At 43.9% G+C, this 25081-nt stretch overlaps 1 protein-coding gene across 3 annotated transcripts in view; it reads left to right on the forward strand.

Moving 5' to 3' along the window:
- LOC137438323 (coiled-coil domain-containing protein 180) overlaps positions 1-25081 on the forward strand; it is a 45934-nt gene that overhangs the window by 15732 nt on the left and 5121 nt on the right. Inside the window, exons 3-9 of one of the 3 annotated variants that reach the window (XM_068133442.2) lie at positions 2314-2388; positions 7501-7567; positions 8505-8646; positions 17648-17808; positions 18401-18538; positions 21157-21268; positions 23645-23750. In XM_068133442.2, coding sequence (XP_067989543.2) covers positions 2314-2388; positions 7501-7567; positions 8505-8646; positions 17648-17808; positions 18401-18538; positions 21157-21268; positions 23645-23750 — 801 coding nt within the window. Of the gene's footprint in view, positions 1-2313; positions 2389-2793; positions 2930-4265; positions 4295-7500; positions 7568-8504; positions 8647-17647; positions 17809-18400; positions 18539-21156; positions 21269-23644; positions 23751-25081 lie in introns of those variants that run through there. The other 2 variants (XM_078767186.1, XM_078767185.1) reach the window with 2 other exon arrangements.

The raw sequence follows: 25081 nt of genomic DNA on the forward strand, positions 1-25081 counted from the left end.
GAATCGAGGCTCGTGTAAGAGCGAACACATTGAACATGAAAACATGCACAGACACATAAAACATACAATGAAGGGAGCGGGAGACGAGAGGGGGAGAGAGGGAAGCACACAAGCACAACAACAGTAGAGAACATGGATGTCGGTAGATCTGTTGAAGGAGGAGGGAGGGTTACACAGTATAAAGCAAATGAACACTACTAGGAATTTCAGGAAAGAAGTTGGGGATTGAAAGAGGCGGATTTGGGGTGTTTTAACGGGGGTAGAAAAGATCAAGGTTTTAGATGGAGGAAGATAAGAGATGGTGGTGAACAGCTGTTTTAAACACCTGGAGGGGGGAGAGGGATTGAAGAGAGTGTGGGAGATTGCTCTAGAGGAGGGAGAAAAGAGGAATGAAAGAGTGAAGGTGAGCAGAGAGCCTAGATTTCGGCAGTTTAACCATCAGAGGGTTGCTGGCAGATCTTGTGCGACCTGTAGGAATATTTGGGGGGCAGAGCACGGAGAGAGCTGGGGGAGCAAGGCCGGAGAGGAGTCGGTAGAAGACAGAAAGACCACCAACCTGCCTGCGGTGAGTGAGTGAAAGGCCCTCAGAATCAGCTTCATCGTGGGAGATTCCAATGATTCTGAATGCTTTCGTTTCAACCATGTGAAGCAGAGTTAGATGTGAGGCAGCTCCACCCTAACCGTGAAACCCTCCACCCTAACCATGAAACCCTCCACCCTAACCGTGAAACTCTCCACCCTAACCGTGAAACTCTCCACCCTAACCGTGAAACCCTCCACCCTAACCGTGAAACCCTCCACCCTAACCGTGAAACCCTCCACCCTAGCCGTGAAACCCTCCACCCTAGCCGTGAAACCCTCCACCCTAACCGTGAAACCCTCCACCCTAACCGTGAAACCCTCCACCCTAACCGTGAAACCCTCCACCCTAACCGTGAAACCCTCCACCCTAACCGTGAAACTCTCCACCCTAACCGTGAAACTCTCCACCCTAACCGTGAAACCCTCCACCCTAACCGTGAAACCCTCCACCCTAACCGTGAAACCCTCCACCCTAGCCGTGAAACCCTCCACCCTAGCCGTGAAACCCTCCACCCTAACCGTGAAACCCTCCACCCTAACCGTGAAACCCTCCACCCTAGCCGTGAAACCCTCCACCCTAACCGTGAAACCCTCCACCCTAACCGTGAAACCCTCCACCCTAGCCGTGAAACCCTCCACCCTAACCGTGAAACCCTCCACCCTAGCCGTGAAACCCTCCACCCTAGCCGTGAAACCCTCCACCCTAACCGTGAAACCCTCCACCCTAACCGTGAAACCCTCCACCCTAACCGTGAAACTCTCCACCCTAACCGTGAAACTCTCCACCCTAACCGTGAAACCCTCCACCCTAACCGTGAAACCCTCCACCCTAACCGTGAAACCCTCCACCCTAGCCGTGAAACCCTCCACCCTAGCCGTGAAACCCTCCACCCTAACCGTGAAACCCTCCACCCTAACCGTGAAACCCTCCACCCTAACCGTGAAACCCTCCACCCTAACCGTGAAACCCTCCACCCTAACCGTGAAACCCTCCAACCTAACCGTGAAACCCTCCACCCTAACCGTGAAACCCTCCACCCTCACCGTGAAACCCTCCACCCTAACCATGAAACCCTCCACCCTCACCGTGAAACCCTCCACCCTAACCGTGAAACCCTCCACCCTCACCGTGAAACCCTCCACCCTAACCGTGAAACCCTCCACCCTAACCGTGAAACCCTCCACCCTCACCGTTAAGCCAACACCATCCTCTGCTCTTTCTGTGCTTTGGCCCCACCATGTTTCTGCAGGGTGCACACAGTTCACCATAAACCCACTTCTTGTGAAACTACCTACATCCAGGATCACTGCTCATCTCCACTCATTCGTCCCTTTTTGTTCCTGCCTGTGGAATCAACTTCCACATCCTCTCCAATGACATTCTTCCATCCAAGTCTTCAAAAACAGCTGTTACCACCATCTCAGATCATCCCCAATCCATTATCTTTTCTACCCTCGTTAGCCCCCACCCCTAACCACACCCCCTTCCAAATTTCCAGTTCTTCCTTCCTGAGAGTTTGCTTCTGTATCCATCTTGTCCGCCCCAGGCATCCCTCTTACCCCTCATTCTTCCTCACACCCATTTTTAGCCAAGTCTTCCCCTATTTTATCTTTCAGCTGTGCTATTGGTGTTTACCTCTCTCTGTCTATTGTCCTTTTTGTAGGTAACTCCATGGAGAGACCATTTTATTCCTTACTAACCACTCTGCATTATTTATGGCCTGACTGCAGGATCGCCCGACAAAAGGACCACGACATCATGAAAACAAAGTACCAGCTCCTTTCAGATCCAGATACTGAATCCAAGTGGGTGCCTCTGTTGTCTTTTGTTCACTTAAACACTCGCTTAACCCCATCACAGGAACAGAACGGTGCATATTTTGCATCAAAGGTTCATACAGTGTGCTTTTTTTTCTTGCTTTTTTTTGTGTGGATGAAAGTTACCGAAGGTGGATGAAAGTTATGTTTTCACCCCTGTCTGCTTGTTTGTTTGTCTGTTTTGTTTATTTGTGAACGGGATATCTCAAAATGTTTTGGACGGATAAAAAGAAACTTGATGGACAGGTTGGGTGTGTGACAAGGACGAATTAAATTCGATTTTGGTGAAGATCTGAATCCAGATACGAGAATTAAAATTTAAAAAATCATTGTTTCTTCACCATTGGATGATAGGTCCAAAACGATATATAGCTGACTTTTCAAAAAGTTGTGGAACGATTATGACAAAACTAGGTGGATGAGTTAGTTAGTCGACAAGAACAAGCCGATTCGATTTTGCTTCAGGTCTGAATCCAGATTCGACCTATCAGTGGGATACAAAAAATAAAAACTGTTCAGCCTGGTGGAGGTATGTGCTCTACTGAGTGCCGTAATGGTTCTTATTGTTTTTCAAGTCATTCTGTGGAACTCCACCACTATTTATCACTTTGGAAGTGATGCAAGTACTATTGATGAGTATTGTTTTCCACCAAAGCATAAGCTCAAATTTTCAAACCCACTTGGAGTCAAATTCATTTCATTCATCAAGCAACAGATCCTTGCCCAGAGGTGTTTTTAGTCTGGAGGGGTCGCAAGGAATTTTTTTTTTTGGGGGGGGGGGGGGGGGATACAAGATCGAGGCTCGTGTAAGAGTAATCGCACATTAATCCATTAATCACACAAAAAGTCAAACCGACACAAACCAACACATAAAACACAAAATAAGGGGAGCGGTAGACAAGATGGGGAGAGAGGGCGAAGGACACAAACACCACATTTGAGAGCAGGGACATAGAGAGAACTGTGGGAGGGAGAGGGCTTGGGGGGAGGTGGGAGAGGTATAAAACATATGGACACTGCAAGGACTTCCAGGAAAAAAGTTGGAATTTCGAAAAAGTGTATCTGGGGTGAAATAGTGGGGGTAGAAAAGTTCAAGGTTTTGGATGGGGGAAGATAAGAGATGGTGGTGAACAGCTGTTTTAAAGACCTGGAGGGAGGAGTGGGATTGAAGGGAGTGGGGGAGTTTGTTCCATAGGTGGGAAAAAGGGGGAATAAATGAGTGAAGGTGAGCAGAGAGCCTAGATTTTGGCAGTTTAACCATAAGAGGGTTGCTGGCAGATATTGTGCGACCTGTAGGAATATTTGGGGGGCAGAGCACAGAGAGAGCTGGGGGAGCATGGCCGGAGAGGAGTGGGTAGAAGACAGAAAGACCACCAACCTGCCTGCGGTGAGTGAGTGAAAGGCCCTCGGAGTTAGCTTCATCGCAGGAGATTCCAATGATTCTGAAATCTTCCATTGAGCTGTGGATGAAAGGCTTGTATGTGGTGAGGAGCTCAGGTGTGCCAAGGAAGGACTTCGCACGACGGAGGATGCACAAGTCGGCGACTGGCTTTGGAGGCCACCTTGGAAATGTGGTTTTCCCAAGAAAGATCATGGCAGATAGTGAGACCCAAAAGCTTGAGCGACAGAACTTCTTGGAGAGGATTGTTGAGAAAGTCGATGGGAGGGTTTTCCAGTCGGTCTTTTAAATTATTTTATTATTTTATTATTAATTATTTTAAATTAAATAAATAAGGAATTCAATAGGAGTATAAGAACTTATCTATTGGGATGGGAAAGGCTGTGGAGCAGTGATGGGCTGCAGTTATTTTATGGACTGATTGGAAGAATCCAAGAAGACAGACGAGGTTAGATGACTGCACATGTGAGAGAAGAGGGAGATGAAGTTGATGAGGTAAGTAAAAAGCTTAGACTTGGAGAGGTTAGCACAGAGGAAATTGTTTTCTGAATGTACCTATGGGAGCTGTGTTGAGATGAAGAGAGGAAAGAGTGTTAGGAGCAAGACTGGAATAAACGTGGTGTTGGACCACAAGACCATGCACTAACCTGTCTGCAGTGAGCAAGGAGTAGTTCTATGACCAAGGCCCTTGGTATCTTTCTGACCAAGATGCATACAAGTGAGTCTGAGAACGTTTGTCTCAATCGCCAAGAAGGCAAAATGGGAGGCCATGGTACCATCCAAAAGCATTGACACTTAGAGCATGCAGTTAAGCGAAATGGCAAACAAGACAAACAGAAGGAAACAATGGCCACAAACAGTTGCAAGCACAAATCACTTTATTTACTTCTGCCACCAAGAGGGTGAACCTAATACAGTGGGACCCCGCAATTCGCTGGGGATACATTCCTGGAAAAGCCGCGAATTGTGAAACCGCGAATAGCGGGGCATTGTTTCAATAGAAAAGGGGGGATAGGTTCCCGATTTGCGAAAATCCACGAATTGAGAGGTCCAAACCGCGAATGGCGAGGCAAAATCCACGAATGGTGAGACAAATCCGAGAATGTCGACGGTAATCCGCGAAGGTCGATGAAAGTCCTGGAAATGGCGAGACAAAACCCGCGAATGTCGGTGATAATCCCGGAAATGGTGAGGCAAATCCCGTGAATGCCAGTGATAATCCCGGAAATGGCGAGGCAAATCCAACGAACTTCGGCGATAATGCCGCGAATGTCGGCGATAATCCCGGAAATGGCGAGGCAAATCCCGCAAATATCGATGAAAATCCGTAAATGCATGCCGTGCCAGTTTCAATGGGGAAAAGTGAGACAGCTAATTGCACTAATAGATACTGTGGAGTGTTTTCATTCTGTACAGTAACTCGCGTGGATGATGTGTTATGCAGCTGGTGGAACATCCCGCGAAGCTCTCCATTATAGTGCGGCTAAAATTTGCGGCCACAAAAGCCATGAGAACGCAAAGTACACAGCAGTGAATGTAGAAGCAGGTCATGGTCGTGGCTCGTAGAAGATTTTTTTTGTGTATGTCCACCTGCTTTATGCATGGCTGGTGAAAGATGGGTTTTATATTGTTTCAATATAAAAGAATGGGTTTTATAAATGTGTCAAGCTAGCAGCTCGTTCATTTTTTTTTGCGCCCCTGAAAAAAAAACAGCCGCAAACAGCAAAAAAAAAAAAAAACCCCCTGATTTGGTGGAACACAGCTGCGAATAGAAAAAAAAACGTGAATACACGGGACACTTTTCTGCAAATAGGGAAACATTTTATCAACCGTGAATACGCGGAACCCGCAAATAGTGGGGTGCGACTGTAATTATAAAGATGCAACTTAATGGACGGTATATAAACATGGATAGGTAATCAGGGATAAGGTAAGAGATAAAGAAAAGAAAAGACACAACAGTTACAAGAAAGAGCAATCGGAGATTGCAGACCCTCGTCAGGACATGTTTTTAGTGGTTCTTAAGGCTTTTGTGTTAAAATAAACATGGCGGCCGAACCATGTGACCGATGACATCATCATTATCTTTTGTCTCCACCAATTTATCCCTAGATGACGCTCAATAAATTTCATCATGATAGGATGAAGTTTTGTACTTGTTGAATTATGACGTCATAATGGAGGCACCTATGACATCAGCATTGACATTTTATTTCCCATGGAGAGTTCTTTACAATGAGCCATGTCTCCATTTTTTCTATTCAGCGCTTTCGGAGATATAGAGGTGCGACGTTTTTCGGTTTTTCCAAGATGGCACCCGTACCACGGGACCTATGACGTCATAATTATTTTTAAAATTCTACAGGTGGAGGTGCACCTATGGTGAAAATTTCCTGTCAATCGGACCAACGGTTGCAGAGAAAATCATATTTACTAGCCGAAACCCGTGGAACATCCACGGAAGGGAGGATGTGGTGCATGGATAGAGTGTACCATTATGGATGGCATAGGGGATTTGCTTGTCCGAGTAAGCGTTAGGAAGAAAGATGAGAATGAAGAGTGCGTATATGAACAACGATCGCTGACACAAATGCATGCTCTGGATTGTCCACTCAGTGGACGGCTTGCTTTCGCCTTCGCCTGTCCAATCAGCGGACGGCTTGCTTCGCCTTCGCCCAGCAGACGCCAATACGATGGCGTCGTAAGATGGCGTCGTATCGGCAGTTAATCGGATGCTTTTGGGCCCCAACGTCGGCTAATTCAGATTTTTCGAGTATGTCTGTACGTGATAAACAAAGAGCGCGGTTCGTAGATCGTAAATCCATTCGTGCCGTGGGCATCGGGTCACTGGGTGCGGCGTAAAAGGGATAACAAAGTCGAGTCCTTACGCTATTATTATATAGAAGATTCTGTGCGGACAAACAGACAAACGAATTCAAATGCAATACCCTCTGTTCTGGCAAGGGTAGTAACGCAGCACATGTCATGGAGAAAAGCCAAAAGGCTCGGAACAAACAATATGGTTCATTTTACAAAAATTCACAGATCAGGCCTTTGTTCTTTCTTGGACACAAAAGCCTATTAGATATACAGTATGCTGCACCATCTGTTACCCTCACATAGACGTGAAAGTGAAGGTATTTTACAGTACCACCTGATCTTTTGCCATTTCCAAGGCAACAGAGAAGAAGTCGTTTTGGGCCATGTTGAAGGAAGTTGGTAAAATTTCGGTGGCAAGAAATTAAGGACAAGTGGAACTCCGCACCATACCTGCTGATGCTGCTGCAGGTGGTAAGGCCAGGGCACAGACTGCAAGCCGAAACACAAGCTTTCCAAACGCCTGCCATCTGAACAGCATTGCATAATAATGAGTTACTTAATTGCCATTTTATTGTGCTCCCCGAATGTGCCATAACTCGTGCCTTGAGGTCTGTGACGACGCTCGTTTCCAATCCTGCCATGTTTCCTAGCTGTGCAAACAAGATGTGGAGACTCTCAGATAATTGTTTAGTAGCTGCACCTTCGGTTGCTTTAAATACCGTACCAGTTGACCCCAGGACAAGTACCTTTCCGCTGGGAGGGTAACACATAGTTGTTCTCTGTTGGATTGCAATGATTAACCAGTCATACATCATTCAACAATTGCACTAAATCGGACGTGAAGCCTTTTACAATGAGCTGCTTGTTTTGCTGTTTTGCAGTAATTTCAAGTCATTTGTAAGAGTGATACTGAAGGACACCAGAGATGAATTATTCCAGATGGCCAAGGTACGTGCTCATTTCACGAGGGGGCATACATACACAGAGGAAGTTCTGGGGGAATTCCTTACAGTTTTTCTGTACCCACCAACTAATGCCAGCAGACGAGACAGCCATTTAACATCCATCCATCTCTCTCTCATTTAACATTTCTTTAAAACAGCTGTTCACCACCATCTCTCATCTTTCCCCACCCAAAACCTTGATCTTTTCTACCCCTGTTAATTCACCCCAGATCCATTTTTATGAAATACCGACTTCTTTCCTGGAAGTCCTAGCAGTGTCCATATGGTTTTGACCTCTCCCACCCCCACCCCACTTCCCACGCCTCCTCCCCCCCCCCAAGCCCTCTCCCTCCCACAGATCTCCCGATGTCTCTGCTCTCAAATGTTGTACTTGTGTGCTTCCCTCTCTCTCTCCCCATCTTGTCTCGCGCTCCCTTTGTCTTATGTTTTATGTGTCAATTTGTCTTTTTGTGATTAATGTTAGCTCTTACACGAGCCTCCATCTTGTATACAAAATATGTATATATATATATGTATATATATATCTATATATATATATATATATATATATATATATATATATATATATATATATATATATATATATATATATATATACACATACATACATACATACATACATACATACACACACACACACACACACACACACACACACATATATATATATATATATATATATATATATATATATATATATATATACATACATATATACATATACATATACATACAAGGGACAGCACACACAATGCCTGCGGAACACCGGGATGACAGTTTATAGTTGTGCCGACATTTGAACTCAGGCTAGACAGTTTGTAGTTTCATGATTATTCATTTAAAATATAAAATCTTGAATCGACAACCATTTTTTTAACATTTGGGATGTTTGTGATTGTCTATCTCAATTCTCCACCAAGGATTTCTACCAGACAAAGTCAAGGCAAGTGTTGTTGAAGTTGAAAGTGGGGAGCACATTCAACCAATGTGCGAACATGATCCTGGACACTCTGTTGGACTATCAAGCAAAGGCTTTGGAGAGCAACACAATCGTCACACAAAGTGAGGATAGCTCATTCTCTTAGGATTTGAAATTTTATATTTGGGATCTTGAGCGAACTTCCTGATTTTTTTTAACCACTTCTGTTCATTTGATATAACATTCCGATGCATCTTTACATATAAAGAGCCATCTGGTAATTATGCAAATGCGGTGGAAATTTTGACCCCACCCTCCTATGCTGCATACGTGCTCCTTCCCTTTCCTTTCTTTCCCTTCTCTCCCCACTCCGAACACACACTCCTCACCTCCTTTCTCTCAGAGTCTCGAGGCTCATGGAGAAGCTAAACAACGAAGGGTAGCAGGTTCACAATCTACCGAATGGTATGGGGGAGAAGGAAGCATACAGAAGCAGGAAAAGGCGCAATGGATCACAAAAACGAGTAAAAAACATCCCACAGAGGAACAGAATGGGAAAGAATGAGCTTCTTTTTTTTATTTTTTATATACAAGATCGAGGCTCGTGTGTAAGAGTCAACATTAATCACAAAAAGACAAACTGACACATAAGACGAAATAAAGGGAGCGGGAGACAAGATGGGGAGAGAGGGAGAAGCACACAAGTACAACATTTGAGAGCAGGGACATCGGGAGATCTGTGGGAGGTAGAGGGCTTGGGGGGGAGGAGGCGTGGGAAGTGGGGTGGGGGGTGTGAGAGGTAAAAAACACATGGACATTGCTAGGACTTCCAGGAAAGAAGTCGGTGTTTCATAAAAATGGATCTGGGGTGAATTAACAGGGGAAGAAAAGATCAAGGTTTTGGATGGGGGAAGATAAGAGATGGTGGTGAACAGCTGTTTTAAAGATCTGGAGGGAGGAGTGGGATTGAATAGAGTGAGGGAGTTTGTTCCAGAGGTGGGAGTAAAGAGGAATGAAAGAGTGAAGGTGAGCAGAGAGTCTTGATTTTGGCAGTTTAACCATAAGACTAAGAGGGTTGCTGGCAGATCTTGTGCGACCTGTAGGAATATTTGGGGGACAGAGCACAGACAGGGCTGGGGGAGCTAGGCCGGAGAGGAGTCGGTAGAAGACAGAAATACCACCAACCTGCTTGCGGTGAGTGAGTGAAAGGCCCTCAGAATCCGCTTCATCGCGGGAGATTCCAATGTTTCTGAAAGCTTTGGTTTCAACAGCGTGAAGACGAGCTAGGTGTGAGGTAGGAGCACCAGCCCAGAGGGGAGAGCAGTATTCCATTGAGCTGCGGATGAAAGCCTTGTATGTGGTGAGGAGCTCAGGTGTGCCAAGGAAGGGCTTCGCACGACGGAGGATGCCCAGTCGGCGACTGGCTTTAAAAACCAGCTTGGAAATGTGTATATGATGGAAGATGATGGTATATGATGATGAAGAAAGCATATGTTGGAATGATGGAAGATGTGCATGGGTGAGCACATGAGGTCGTGATGGGCAACACATTTGAAAGACTGAAGTGAAGACGAGACGGTGGATCCATATATGCAGTCGTTGATTGCACATTCGGGAGAATAAGTGGACGGATGAATGCAGGTGGGCAACCAGTCTAGACTTGGGGAGGGTGTGCAGGTGAGGTTTCTCAATTTTAGTTCTCATTTCAGAAGTAAGCGACTGACCCCCATCCTCCCGTTCCAAACTCCATGCATACTTAACAAGTAGCTGCATGATTATTCAGGCTAGATATAACTCATAAAATCTTACTTAAATTACATTATTGTGCAATGATTCTTCTTTTAAACTTCGATTGTTCATTACATATTGCTCTACGATATAGTAATATCTCACAACCATTTTTCACCATCCTGTTTTATCATACATTTTAATTCATACCATTTTACGCAATGTAATTATACACCGCTTCTATCCTTGCGTCTTCCATTTTTGCATTTTTATTGCATTAATTCAAATTCGGATCATTTTCCATGAGTGTGAGATGTACTGTCGTCTAGACCTAGAGGATATTACTTTCACCCCTAACCCTTTGCATTAAGGATTACTTTGATTGATGATGCAGGTGTGGATGTGGATTAGTGCTGCTGCTGCTGATGACCTGTTGTTGCTCTTAATAGTGTATACCCCATTTGTGACTTCGCAAAACCAACAATTTTACACCACAGAATACAGAGTGAGCTTTATCGTTGTGTCAGAATCAGCACGAAAGACTAGTTTTTAACTCACCTGGAATATAGTTACGTGGAGCTTATGTGATGGCGCGTCATCCGTCTGTCAGTTCATCCGTAAACACTTGCAACTTCTTCTCCAAAACTGCTGAAGGGATTGTGACCAAACTTGGCACAAATGATATTTGCTATGTTGCCACTCAAGTTTGTTCACGGCATGAAAAAGAATCGGGGTCTAAGGGGGTCTACTGGGGGTCAAAGTGCATCCAGGTTTGACCCCCCCCCCCCCCCCCCCAAAAAAAATAGTAATTTGCTTTTTTCTCTGAAACTAAGAAGTAAGAGAAGTGATTTGGGAGCTTAAGACTGGGTAAAGTTAATGAGGGAGTGGTCTGCATCGGAGAAATGGGCAACCTTGAAGGAGCAAATGTGTACGGTGCAGAGTAGGCATATTCCAGTGAGGTGTAAAGGTAGAGGCAGAAAAAGACAAGGTTGGTTGAGCACAGAAGTACTCAGTGTAATTAAGGATATGCATAAGGCATATATTCAGTACAAAATAACCAGACTCGAGTCTGACACTAATCAGTTTTGGAGAAAACAGAGACGAGTTAATAAAATAGCTCCACAGGCCAAAAAGGGAATAGAAAAATGACATACGCCCCAAATTATTCAAGATGGTACCATCTCTGTCAGGCGGTCAGCGGTCAGAAGCAAGGTCCGGCTAGGTAGTTCGAATGCGGGATCAATAGGGGGAGGGTGGTGGAGATAATGCATTGAGTTCCATTGAGATGGGAGGATTGTGTGAGGAGAGATATCAGTAAGGTGGCGTGGTTGGAGAGTGGAGATAGTTGGCTGAGAACATAACGGAGTGAGGGGGGGGGGTGTGGGTATTGTGGTCAAGGCAGGGCAGAATCTTGGTACCACTGTACCTCACTCCTTATTAGTAGAAGAGGAGGAGAAAAAGATAACCAAGAATGTGAAACATGAATTCCACGAATACCAAACATACCAAAGAAACATAACATAACACTCATCAAAGAAACATAACATAACACTCGCTCTTCCATGAGACAAGACCATGTATATAAAATCATAGGGGCAATACCCCTCGCGCTCACCTGGTAAAATAAAGAGTATACTGCACTGACTAAAGGTATTTTAAACCAATTTTAGTTTTTTTTTTTGTTTTTTTTGTTTTTTTTTGGTATACTAAATCGAGGCTCGTGAAAGAGCTGATTTTTTATACGGACTGACGGACGGTCGGATGGTTGCTAGAAGACAGGGCAGCATGTAGCATCATACTAACAAAATCATAAGACTTTAAACAAATAAACAAAAAACACCCATTTTGGGGGGCAACCCACCCCCTCCCCCCTGTCCACCTCGTGTACCTCCTCAGACCACAATTTTTCCAATGCCTTGAACAAATATTGCTACATCACGGATGATGAAGGTTGTGGTGAAGTTTCATCAAAATTGTGTGTGTGTGGGTTCTGAGAAAAAAGCAAATACCTATTTTTGGGGGCATGCCCCTTCCCCCCATAGACCACCTTAGACCGCGATTTTTTTTTAATGCCAGGAACAAACTCTGGTACAACACGGGTAATTAAGGTTTTGGTCAAGTTTCATCGGAATTGCGTGCGTAGTTTCTGAGAAGAAAGCAAACTGATTTTGGGGGGAACCCCACCCTCCTCGTAGACTCCCGAAGGGGGGAGATTTTTTTAATGCCGTGAACAACCTTTGGTACATCAAGGGTGGTGAAGGTTGTGGTGAAGTTTCATCGAAATCGTGTGTGTAGTTTCAGAGAAGAAATCAAATATCTATTTTGGGGGTTCAAACCTGGACCCTCTTTGACCCCCGGTAGACCCCCAATGGAGCAGATTTTTTTAATGCCGTGAACAAACTTTGGTACATCACGGGTGATGAAGGTTGTGGTAAAGTGTCATCAAAATTGTGTGTGTAGTTTCAGAGGAAAAAGCAAATTCGTATTTTGGGTTGTCAAACCTCGATGCAATTTGACCCCCGGTATACCCCCTGAGACTTTTAATGCCGTGAACCAACCTTAGTCACAACACAACAAATATAATTTGTGACAAATTTAGTCGCAATCCCATCAGCGGTTTCGGAGAAGAAGTTTCAAGTGTTTACGGACTGACGGACGGACGGATGACGCGCCATCGCATAAGCTCCCCTGAACTTCATTCCAGGTGAGCTTAAAAAAATAACCAGCAAGACATTCTTTAAGTACTAGCAGAGTACCCGCCCTACCGGCAATCGTGTTTCAAGCATGCAACACGTTCCTTGATGAATACCTTGATTTGGGTGGTATGCAGGCAACTGATAGCTGCCTCTATCGCTCCCGAAAATAAAATAAATATAACCCGGTTTACGGTTTATACCCGGTGTATAACCCGGTTTACGTGCATGAAGCTGAAGCAAAAACATGCCCATTGCATACAATTCAAATCATCTCACTGGACTGGAAAACGTGGGGATAGGAATGCTGTACTGTAAAGATAGGGACTTGTAATACCCTCTCCCACCTGGAGGTGGCACTGCACGATACACACCTCCATAGAGAATTTGCTTTCACCCCCCTCTCCCCCACCCCCTCCACCACCCGTCCCCCATAGACCACCGACAAAAATAAAAACACTCCTATACACTAGTTGGGGTCATGCTGATCTGATGTAGCAAGTCTGGATGTAATCGGCCCAGAACTATAGGAGGTGTAGAGTGACAAACAAACAAACAAACAATGAAGATGATACTTGCGAAATCACAAAAAAATGTTGACCTTAAAAATAATTGGCAGTTTAATTCAAAGACCAAATATGCAAATCCTGTTCACATTTCAAGTCAATCAGATGAAAATTGAGGATTGTAGAAATTACACCTAAGTTGTTGACATTTGAGCTATGTTTACCTTTTGGTCTATGTTGACCCTAAACATAATTGGTGGTTGAATTCAGTGAGCTGACATGCAAATCCTCTTCAAATTTCGAGTCAATCAGATGAAAATTGACAATTTTAGAAATCTCGTCTATGTTGACCTTTTGACCTTTAGACCTAAAAAAAAAAAAACAACATATTTTGACCTATAGACGATTGACATACACACAAAGAATAACTCACAAGACGAACCAATAAACTTGAAATTTTTCGATTTTCGCAAGTTACAAACTATAGTGAGGATATCAGGGATAAGGAAAGGTCTTATAGGAGAGTGGGTCCATTTAGGAATACACAACAAAACAACATGCATTTTAAGGCCATTTTCCCTGCAAGAGCGGGGGTTAGCCTTGTGGTCCCCATGACAATCTTCTCCATTTGCCCTATTTTCTGCATCTCCCCTTGTTAACCCCCTTGCCCGCATTTCTTCTTCCACCATCTTTAGCCAAGTCTTTCTTGGTCTTCCCCATCCTCTACTTCCTTCTGCATTCATTTGCATCACTCTTCTCAACTAGTCACTTTCATCCTTCCTCAACACATGACCAAACCATCTCAACCTGTTCCTCTTCACAGCATCAATCACAGGCTCTATTCCCATCATCTTTTGCAATTCATCACATTTGTCTTCCTCTAAAAAGGGGACCAACAAAAACAACAACAACCACGGTGCCCGAAAAAGGCCAACCCCCGCTTTGCGGGGAAAAATGGCCTCTGAAGGTGTTTTTTTTTCTTTCTCTCTCTCTCAACGATACTCCACACATCCACCGAACCATTCGCCTTTCCACCCTTTCCAGCCTTCGTTGCTGCTCTACGTTCATTACCCATGTCTCGCTCCCATAAATCATAACACTTCTCACACATGCACCTTTCCCTTCAGCTTCAACGACACTCCCCTCCTCATCAGCACGCCACTCAGTTCCCGAAACTTCTTCCATGCACATCTCACTTGAGCAACCGTTGCCGAGTCTGATCCACCTCCATTCAGCATGTCTCCTAGGTAACAAAATGTTTTCACAGCTTCCAGCTTCACGCCATCTCCAAGATCCAACTCAACATTTCCTCCATCTGCAGCTCCCTCTGTGCACACCTTACACTTGAATGTAGCTGCCACACTGGTTAAAGACCCTCTCAAACCACTACATTTTTGATGAACCCACTCAGCGCACATTGTACATTGAATGGAATTTACTCCGACACGACAATTCATGTCTCTATTTAGGAATAGCACAAGAAAAGCTGGTGGATGATGAGGGTGAGATGGCATTGAAAAAAATTTGCTTCTAGATTTACACATGTGCAATCAGAGGAACTTCCAATAACAGAGAGTATCTATTAAGGGATTTTAGAAGAGATCCAAGCAGAAGCAGAAGAGGTCTAGAAGCATCTATAATAATTAAGGGATGATAAAGCTCCAGGGCCAGATAATATGCATCCTAATGTATTGTGGGAGGTCTCAGAGCAGATGAGCGTGGTGTGAGCAGAAATCTTCAATAGCTCGTTGGAGTCAGGACGGGTACCAGAGGATTGAAGAGTAGCAAATGTTAAACCGTTATTTTAAAAAGGATTTAGAGAAGAATTGTAGAACTGGAAGTATAGGCGTGTTAGCTTGACTTCAGTTGTGGGAAGGGTGTTGGAGACATTAATTGAGGAACGGATAGGGAAACATTTGAATAATTCCAAACTAATTAAAGGCAGTCAGCATGGGAAGTCGCCAAAGGGAGATCATGTTTAACAACTTTAGTGTTGTTCTATGAAGTAGTTTCTGATTGGGTAGATGAGGAAAGTGCAGATGGGATATAGATAGTTACCTCCGCCACCAAAGGTGGGTGGAGATTATGTTTTCACCCCTGTCTGTCTGTCCGTTTGTTTGTGAACAAAATATCTCAGAAAGTTGTGGACGGATTCGAACGAAATTTGGCAGAGATGTAGCGAATGTGACAAGGACGAAATGATTACATTTTGGTGAAGATCCGGATTCGGATCCGGCTCGGAGAATTTTTAAAGTGATTCTTCACTATTGGGAGATTGGGCCAAAAACGATACATTGCAGGATATCTCAAAGATGTGGACGGATTTGGACAAAACTTAGTGGACCGGTTGGGTGTCTCACAAGGACGATTCGATTTTGGTGAAGATCTGAATATGGATTCGGATATGATAATTATTTAATTTTTTGAGTGATTCTTCACCATTGGGAGATTGGGCCAAAAACGATACATATCAGGATATCTCAAAAAGTTATGGACGGATTTGGACGAAACTTGTGTTTGTGACAAGGAAGAATCTATTCAATTTTGTTGGAGATCCGGATCCAGCCAGTATAATTATTTAAGTGATTCTTCACCATTGAGTGATATGGCCAACCAGGTGGAGGTATGTTCTCTACTAAGTGCCGTTATAGTTTATCTATGCATTTGATAAGGTAACACATAGTAGGTTGTTAGCCAAGGTGCGGGCTTGTGGACTGCATTGGAAACTAACTTAGTGAGAGCAAACAAAGAGTGACTGAGTGGGAGAATGTAAGTAGTGGGGTAACTCAGGGCCCAATATTATTGATAATTGACAATAATGATTTGGATAATGGGGTTAGGATTCAGCTTTCTAAATTTGCAGATGACACAAAACTTGGAGGTAAGGTAGATAGCAGAGATGGTGGTGATGAGATTCACGAAAGTCTAGAACTAGATACCTTAATATAGATTGGCAAATGAAGTTTAACCTAAACAAATATAATGTGCTCGGGATGGGTAAGAATAATGAAAATAGAGGATACATGATGCAAGGGGAAATCTTGGAGCGTGTCACACAGGAGAGGGATCTGGGGTTGGTAATATAGATACGGGGACTTTATACATTCATGGAAAGAAGGCGATTGCGAGGGGATCTGATAGAGATGTTTAAAATAACGAAGAGTGCGGACAAGATAGGTGAAGTGGAGTTTTTCAGTAGAGTGGACAGTGTTATGAGCAGGGGCCATAGCTTGAGGGTAAAGAAGATGAGAGACTAATATAGAAGATAAGAAGATAATAAGTTATCCCCCTGGGCTGGTGCTCCTGCCTCTCACCTAGCTCGGGTTCACGTTGTAGAAACCAAAGCTTTCAGAATCATTGGAATCTCCCGCGATGAAGTTAACTCCGAGGGCCTTTCACTCACTCACCGCAGGCAGGTTGGTGGTCTTTCCGTCTTCTACCGACTCCTCTCCGGCTTTGCTCCCCCAGCTCTCTCTGTGCTCTGTCCCCCAAATATTCCTACAGGTCGCACAAGATCTGCCTGCAACCCTCTTATGGTTAAACTGCCAAAATCAAGACTCTCTGCTCACCTTCACTCCTTCATTCCTCTTTACTCCCGCCTCTGGAACAAACTCCCTCACTCTCTTCAATCCCACTCCTCCCTCCAGGTCTTTAAAACAGCTGTTCACCACCATCTCTCATCTTCCCCCATTCAAAACCTTGATCTTTTCAACCCCCGTTAATTCACGCCAGATCCACTTTTTTGAAATACCGACTTCTTTCCTGGAGGTCCTAGCTGTGTCCATGTGTTTTATACTTCTCCCACCCCCCATCCCCCTTCCCCTGCCCCCTCCCTCCCACAGATCTCCCGATGTCTCTGTTCTCTGCTGTTTACTTCTGTGCTTCCCTCTCTCTCCCCATCTTGTCTCCCGCTCCTTTTATTGTATATTTTGTGTGTCCATTTGTTTTTTTTGTGATTGGTGTTAGCTCTTACACGAGCCTCGATCTTGTATACAAAAATAAAATAAAAAGGACAGTTTTAAGGCAGAGGATCCTTCAGTCAGTCCAGATAAGCTCCAGAACAGCAAAACTATGGTTCAGTTTTTAATTGTCTTTCTTGATGTACTGTTTATATACATTTGTTACAAACGGACTCTCTCAACACAGCTTCCGTGTAGTACACCGTGAAGAAGGACACAGTATGAAATGTTACATTCACACTCCACCATAAATTGCAGGCTTTTACGAACAACTGGCCAAGATGGAGGAGTTCGCCACAGTGTTACCCGAGCTCCTGATCCAGCAGGTGCATCGGCAGCATATGAGCACGCTCCAGCAAATGGTGCACACAATGAAGAAAAACTTCTCTACAGTTTTGAAAACCTTTGAGAAGCAAAAGGTGTGTGCAGTCCAATTGTCATCTCCTGCATGCTGTTCCACCTGTGCTAGCTTTCTTCAGCAGTTGGTGTTTCTCACCTTTCCTCTAAAAACTGCATGTCTTTTATTTTTTTATTTTACATTTGATCTTTCACTACAGTTGTAGAGAGAGTGAGACAGGACAATATGCCCATTTGCGGTAAGATGCCTTCCACCCCTCGTCTCTCCCTTTCAGACCGTGTACACATCCTCGTCAGTCATTTTTTTCAGGATATTGTGCATTTAAATTACACACTGCCTGCTATATGATTACCCAATGGGCCGTCTGGTGTTGATGTTCAGGTTACAGAACAATATACTGGAGGAAGAAAGGTGGGGTTGGAGGGGGGGGTTGAGGTTGGGATGGTGGTGGTGTACTGTGACCCACCTTTACTAAAATAGGCACCTTGCCACGCATTACTCTGCAGGTCATACTTTTGTCCAAAGCTGATCCACTTATCCCTGAAATTCCATGTGCTCGTTCTGCAATATCATGTCGGGGTTTCAGTTTCATAACCCCTTCCTTCCCTCATCACACCAAACATCCTCCTCCCTCGGTGACCTAATTTGCATAGGAGAGGCACAGCAAGTTGTTGAAACCTGTACTGGGGCGGCCGGAGAGAGTGCAGAGCCTGGCATCCTTGTGCAGTGAAGAGGAAGAGCGTCAGAAGTCCTGGAGAGTTGCAGTGGCAGATCACTATTGCACGTTTGAGGTAGGACTTTGTAGTAAACATACAAAACTTGCCTCCTTTACCCATCCTCACAACGAAATCTTTGTTCATTAAACAACTACAGCACCAGCTTTAGAATTGCCAACCCTAATTGCCTACACCACTGAAGCTAGATGGTGGGTATGTTTTCATCCGTTTGTTACTTGGCAAAAAAAAAAAAAAAAAAAATTGCAAGTATGTTGATCACTGTGTGTGTGTGTGTGTGTGTGTGTGTGTGTGTGTGTGTGTGTGTGTGTGTGTGTGTGTGTGTGTGTGTGTGTGTGTGTGTGTGTGCGGTGCGTTGCGTGCGTCCGTCCGTCCGCCCGCTCACTTATACTTGCCTACAGGACACAATTTTAAACTGATCTTCACAAAACTTCACCAAAAGGTAGGTAGAGTTCGTGATCCGACAAAATCCTATATATTTTTGAGGTCAAAAGGTCAACATAGGCCAACGGTCAACCACTTTTGTTCTAATTTCTAAAATCCTCAATTTTCATCCGATTGACTTGAAATTTGAATAGGATTTACATATCGGTTTACCGAATTCAACCACCAACTATTTTTTAGATCAGCGTAGGACAAAAGGTCAACGTAGGCCAAAGGTCAACCACTTTTTTTTGAATTTTTAAAATCCTCAATTTTCATCCGATTGACTTGAAATTTGAATAGGATTTACATATCGGTTTACTGAATTCAACCACCAACTATTTTTTAGATCAGCGTAGGACAAAAGGTCAACGTAGGCCAAAGGTCAACCACTTTTTTTTGAATTTTTAAAATCCTCAATTTTCATCCGATTGACTTGAAATTTGAATAGGATTTACATATCGGCGAAATGAATTCAACCACCAACTATTTTTTTATATCAGCTTCGGCCAAAAGGTCAACATAGGCCAAAGGTCAACCACTTTTTTCGAATTTCTAAAATCCTCAATTTTCATCCGATTGACTTGAAATTTGAATAGGATTTACATATCGGTTTACTGAATTCAACCACCAACTATTTTTTAGATCAGCGTAGGACAAAAGGTCAACGTAGGCCAAAGGTCAACCACTTTTTTTTTAATTTTTAAAATCCTCAATTTTCATCCAATTGACTTGAAATTTGAAGAGGATTTACATATCAGCTAACTGAATTCAACCACCAACTATTTTTAAGATCACCATAGGTCAAAGGTCAACAACAATTTCAAATTTCTAAATACCTCAATTTTCATCCGATTCACTTGAAATTTGAATGGGATTTACATATCAGTTAACTGAATTCAACCAACAACTATTTTTGAGATCAGAATAGGCCAAAAGGTCAAAATAGGCCAACGGTCAACCACTTTTTTCAAATTTCTAAAAGACTCAATTTTCATCCGATTGACTTGAAATTTGAATAGGAATTTCATGTCAGCTAACTGGAAATGGAAATGCGAATGGTTCGGTGGATGTGTGGAGTATCGTTGAGAGAGAGGAAGACAAATGATGAATTGCGAAAGATGATGGGAATAGAGCCTGTGATTGATGCTGTGAAGAGGAACAGGTTGAGATGGTTTTGTCATGTGTTGAGGAAGGATGAAAATGACTGGTTGAAAAGAGTGATGGGAATGAATGTAGAAGGAAGTAGTGGACGGGGAAGACCGAGAAAGACTTGGCTAAAGATGGTCGAAGAAGAAATGCGGGCAAGGGGGTTAACAAGGGGAGATGCAGAAAATAGGGCAAAATGGAGAACATTGTCATGGGGACCGCAAGGCTAACCCCCGCTCTTGCAGGGAAAATGGCCTTAAAATGCCTGTTGTTGTTGTTGTTGTATGTCAGCTAACTGAATTCAACCACCAATTATTTAAGAGGTCAAAAGGATGCTCTACTGAGTGCCATTCTGCTTTGTTCTCTTTTGCCAAGTGTCGCTCTGTGAGTAATTTTTCATCTGTCTGTTTGTCTGCGAGCAGGATATCTCAAAAAGTTATGGACGGATTCAGACGAAACTTGGTCGACAGGTTGGGTGTGTGACAAGGACGAAATTTTTTTTTTGTGATTCTTCACTATTGAGTGATGGGGCCAAAAATGATAAATACACCATATCTCAAAAGGTTGTGGACAAGTTATGACAAAATTTGGTGGATGAGTTGGTAAGGTGACAACAACATTTTGATTGGTTCAATCGATTTTGGTTCAGGTCCGAATCCAGATCGGGCCTATCGGTGGGATACAAAACGTAAACTGTTCCGCCTGGTGGAGGTGTGCACTCTACCGAGTGCCGTTCAATTCTGCTTGTAATCCAATTGTCTCATCTTTGGTTAAAATCTCCGAAGATTTGACCAAGTTAGTGGTACGCAATTCCTGCATTGCTCATGAAGAGCAGGTCAATGTGTGTGGGTCTTTTCCTACTGGACCGATTGCCTGAAAGGTGAACATTGATTGTTTATTGGGAAATATTACCTCTTGATTACCATTACAGTCCAGTTTTACCTGGCCACTAGTTCGCTCAGGCAAAATCGGCTGCACTATAAAGGTGGTCATTCCATGTCCTGCATGATTTTATTTTTCTCTGTGTGCCTCAATGTGGTTGTTGCGAACCATAAAATGCTAAAAGCACCCCCTGCCCCCCCCCCCCCTTACACCTCCCACAGGCGTGCTGCACGAAGCATGCACAGGCGTATGTGCACGAGCTTGCAAGCCTCGCAGAATTCTTGCTACATGATTGCGACAAGCTAATCATCCGTAACGACTTTCAGGCCGGCCGTGAGTCTCTAATGTTCACGGGGGGGTTTGGGGCAGTTATTACCCACCTCGTCCCTGGTTGACAGAGAAGTCCCGAACCCACCTCGTCCCTAACCCTGACAGCCCTAACCCTAACCCTAACCCTAACAACTCCCTGCTGCTTTCTTGAAAATATTTACACTAAAGGAGTGGAGGAGAGAGTGCAAGGAAAAGGAGATTGGGGAGGGTTTGGCTTGGGAAAGAGGAAGAACATTTCAGAGGATAGTGATGGAGTGAGGAGCAAAATGAACTATTTTTGTTTTTATGCCATCAGTGCCATCTATTCATTAAGGAACCACAGGGAGTTGGAGGGCTGAATTAATAAATTCAAAATTGGGAAAGGGAAGAGGAGGAAGGGGGCATAGGAAATAGAAATGAGGGTAGAGTAGCATTAGAAGAGTGGGGAAAGAAGGGAGAGATGGATGGGATAGAAATGAGGGTAGAGTAGCATTAGAAGCCTCGCAGAATGCACTATAAAGAATGCACTATTGATTATAAGAGTAAGGAGAGGAGAGGGAAGGTTTTCCACATTCTGCTAATTTGCATATGTAATTAAATAGATGGCCCCAGATGTCTCTGCCCTGATGCCACCAGCCATGGTGTATCAACTCATGGCAGCAACAAACTGGGAGGGAATTCATTAGGCCGTTTGTCACGACTCGGATAATTAACCATTTACTTTTCCTGCAATGAAGGCAGTAATTTGAATTGTAGATATTATTTTTGTACAGACAATGTGCACCTTTTGAACCTCTTGTGAATGTTTGGTGGGAGCATTCATCGTGACTTGGGAAGAGACTTAAATATGGCTGTCCCACATGCAGTCATCATGTTAAGATTGCATGAAATACAATTGTGAAAGTGACCAGTGCCATGACCGATTATATCCCGCAAACGGATGAACCAATCCTTGGATGGGAGGTTAAGCCGGCTGTCCCATAACATTTCTTTGTGCACATTGATACTCCACGCTGCATTTATAAAGGACCAAGCCATTGTGTGCTGGTACCCCATCCAAATTCATATCCTGGTCGAGGCCTGCTTCGCAAGGACCATGCAATGGAGTAATGACATGTCCAAGCTAAATTGTTAGCTAGGGAAAAGCTTCATGATGTATCTATGGCGATGGGAATGACATCACCACCATCAGCATCATCAACATCATAATTCTATTATTACCTTCGCCAGAGGAGAGGGTATGCATTTGGGTCTGTTTGTTTGTCCACACGAAACGAGAGTATGTTTATTAATTACATTAGACCCTTGAGAACCTAAGACCCTTTAATACACCTTAAAACCCTAAATCCCTTTAGACCCTTTACAACCCTGAGGTCCATGAATACCACGATGATCCTAAAGACCACAAAGATCCCTAAAACTCTCGACCTCGTAAGACCCATAAAAACCGATCGAGCTTTTCTAACCCAAAGACCCTTTGAGACCCAGAAGACCATTTAGACCCTTGATAACCCTAAGATCCTCTGAAACCCTAAGACCCTGAAGATACAAAAGACCCGTCAAGACCCCGAAGACTCAAAATAGCCAAATAACCCAAAAGACCCAGAAGGCCCAAAAAAACCCCGAAGACCTGAAAAGATTCAGAGGACCCAAAATAAGTAGAATATCCAAAATACCCCAAATAACCTTAAAGACCCTGAAGACCCAAAATACCCTAAAGACCCCGAAGATCCAAAAGACACTTAAAGGCCCAGAGGACCCCAAAGACTCTGAAAGACCCCAAAGATTCTTAAAGATCCTGAAGACCAAAAGGCCAAGAGGACGCAGAGGTCTCAAAAGACTCCAAGGACCCAAAAGACCCATAAGACCCCAAGGATCCAAAATACCCCAAGGACCCAAAGGACCATAAGGACCCAAAGGACAAAACCACATAAAAACATCCTGGCGATGGTCTGCAATCTCTGATTACTCCATTCTTGGTATTCTTGTTTTACTCACTCTCTCCCTCTGTCCCTCTCTCCCTCTCTGTCAAATCTTTCAGGTCATGACAATCAAACCGATCTCTCAGTGGGAAAACAGCATTTAAGTGCTCACTGATTATATTAATAATTATATTACATCACTCTCATAATGAACAGAATTTCATAAAACACAATAATCCAGGGAGTAATCAAATCAGAATCACAGGCACTCCTTGTACATGTACACCTGTCCTTGTGCCTCGTTGATCTCATGGCACTTCAAAAAGGTAAAGTTAATTTCACTTGTACGGCAGCTTTTATGTAAAGCTGAGGCACCCAGGTTTATGGTGTTATGAAAAACCATGCATCATATAATGTTTCTCAACTACCTTGTGGCCTGAATCATCATAATATGCCGCTGTCCTTGTGCGTCTCACAGTGCAGACAAAGGCAGCAAAGAGTACCACCTCGTTGCTTCAAAAACACAGTGCAACTCATGGCTTGGACAGATCAGACCTAAAGGTCTCGTCCGATACAGGAGGCAGGTGAGAATGGGGTTCTTAATACTAAGAGCAAGGTAGGTGTTGCATCATTGAGTGCACACTACGTTTACCAAGTTTGTATATTTAATATTGTTTTACTTACCTGACAGTGATGTTGCTGTGCTTTTTCACTATTGATGTCTCGTGTGTCTGTCTTTTCTTCTTGTCTGTTTTACCCCTTGGGAGTGGAGTTGTGCCATGGACATTAGACATAATTCGTGAACCAATATCCGAGGCCTTCTGAATTTTTAAAATCCAGACATCCAGGCACCTGAACAGAGACCGACAACTAATACTTTGGACACCGGTTAGAGGCACGTTGAGGTGGCTGGTGGTGTGAAAGACCGGTGGTCCTCGAAGCTCTGATCCACCACCAATGTGCTGGCGAATGGATCTGATTGATGGAGAAGGAAGCGAGTGTTTGTGCTGGAACGGTATAATAAGGCTAGAACTAGAACAGGTGTACTGTATGAGGCATTTTGTTGGAGTGGATGGGCAGCTGGAGGAACGTTGCACTGGTTGTAATGTTGGGCACGACCTTCGTGTTCAGCGGCTGCTGCTTCAGAGCAGCTTCTAAATCCCCAAGTTTTGCTCAGGTTGTGTTTTGCGCCGCTGGGCCTGTGCTGGTTCGAATTAGCTGTGTACACCGCGCACACTCTTGCCTGCCCACCTGCTGGGTGTTGGAATGCCACTGCGTAAGCACCCTTGGCAGACCTCTCTCATTTACAGTCCCTGCAGGTGTACATTGTGTCTCGGGGCTGTTGTGGCCCCTAGTTCCCGAAGGACTCGGTGGTCCATCGTTTTTGCTGTCCCTCCAGGCACACTTTCTGTACTCCGTACAAACTTTGAGACAAAATTTCCAAACTCTTCCTCTTCTGCACACAGAAACCACCTTTACATTGGTAGACATTGAAGCTCCTGATGAAGCGTTGAATAAAATTCATTTGAGCAAACTGGTACGAATTGCTTCACCTTTTTCCTCTCCGTGTTTGAGTGTAATTGTGAGTCTCCCCATGTTTTGTGATCATCGGTAGAATTTAAATAATGTGCTGCAGCTGAACGTTCGTACTCTAGATTCCTGAATTGCAAATGTTCATTCATTCAATCCCTGCCCACTGTAAGATTCCTTGTTGTGTAGATGATGTGTGTAAGCTAAGCGAGCACCATACACACACCTCGTCAGATTTCCTCTGTGTTTACACCTTGATACAATTCATTATCTCTGGATTTGGATTCCCATCTGGTTACTTGTGTTTGTGTCCAATTGGAATTTGAATGCCTCGTTAATGGATATTCCATCCTTACCAACCTGCTGAGAATGTCATCCTGAATTG

This window comes from Myxine glutinosa, chromosome 13 (genome assembly GCF_964187855.1).
Source record: "Myxine glutinosa chromosome 13, kmMyxGlut1.1, whole genome shotgun sequence".
Taxonomy (NCBI): Eukaryota; Metazoa; Chordata; class Myxini; order Myxiniformes; family Myxinidae; genus Myxine; species Myxine glutinosa.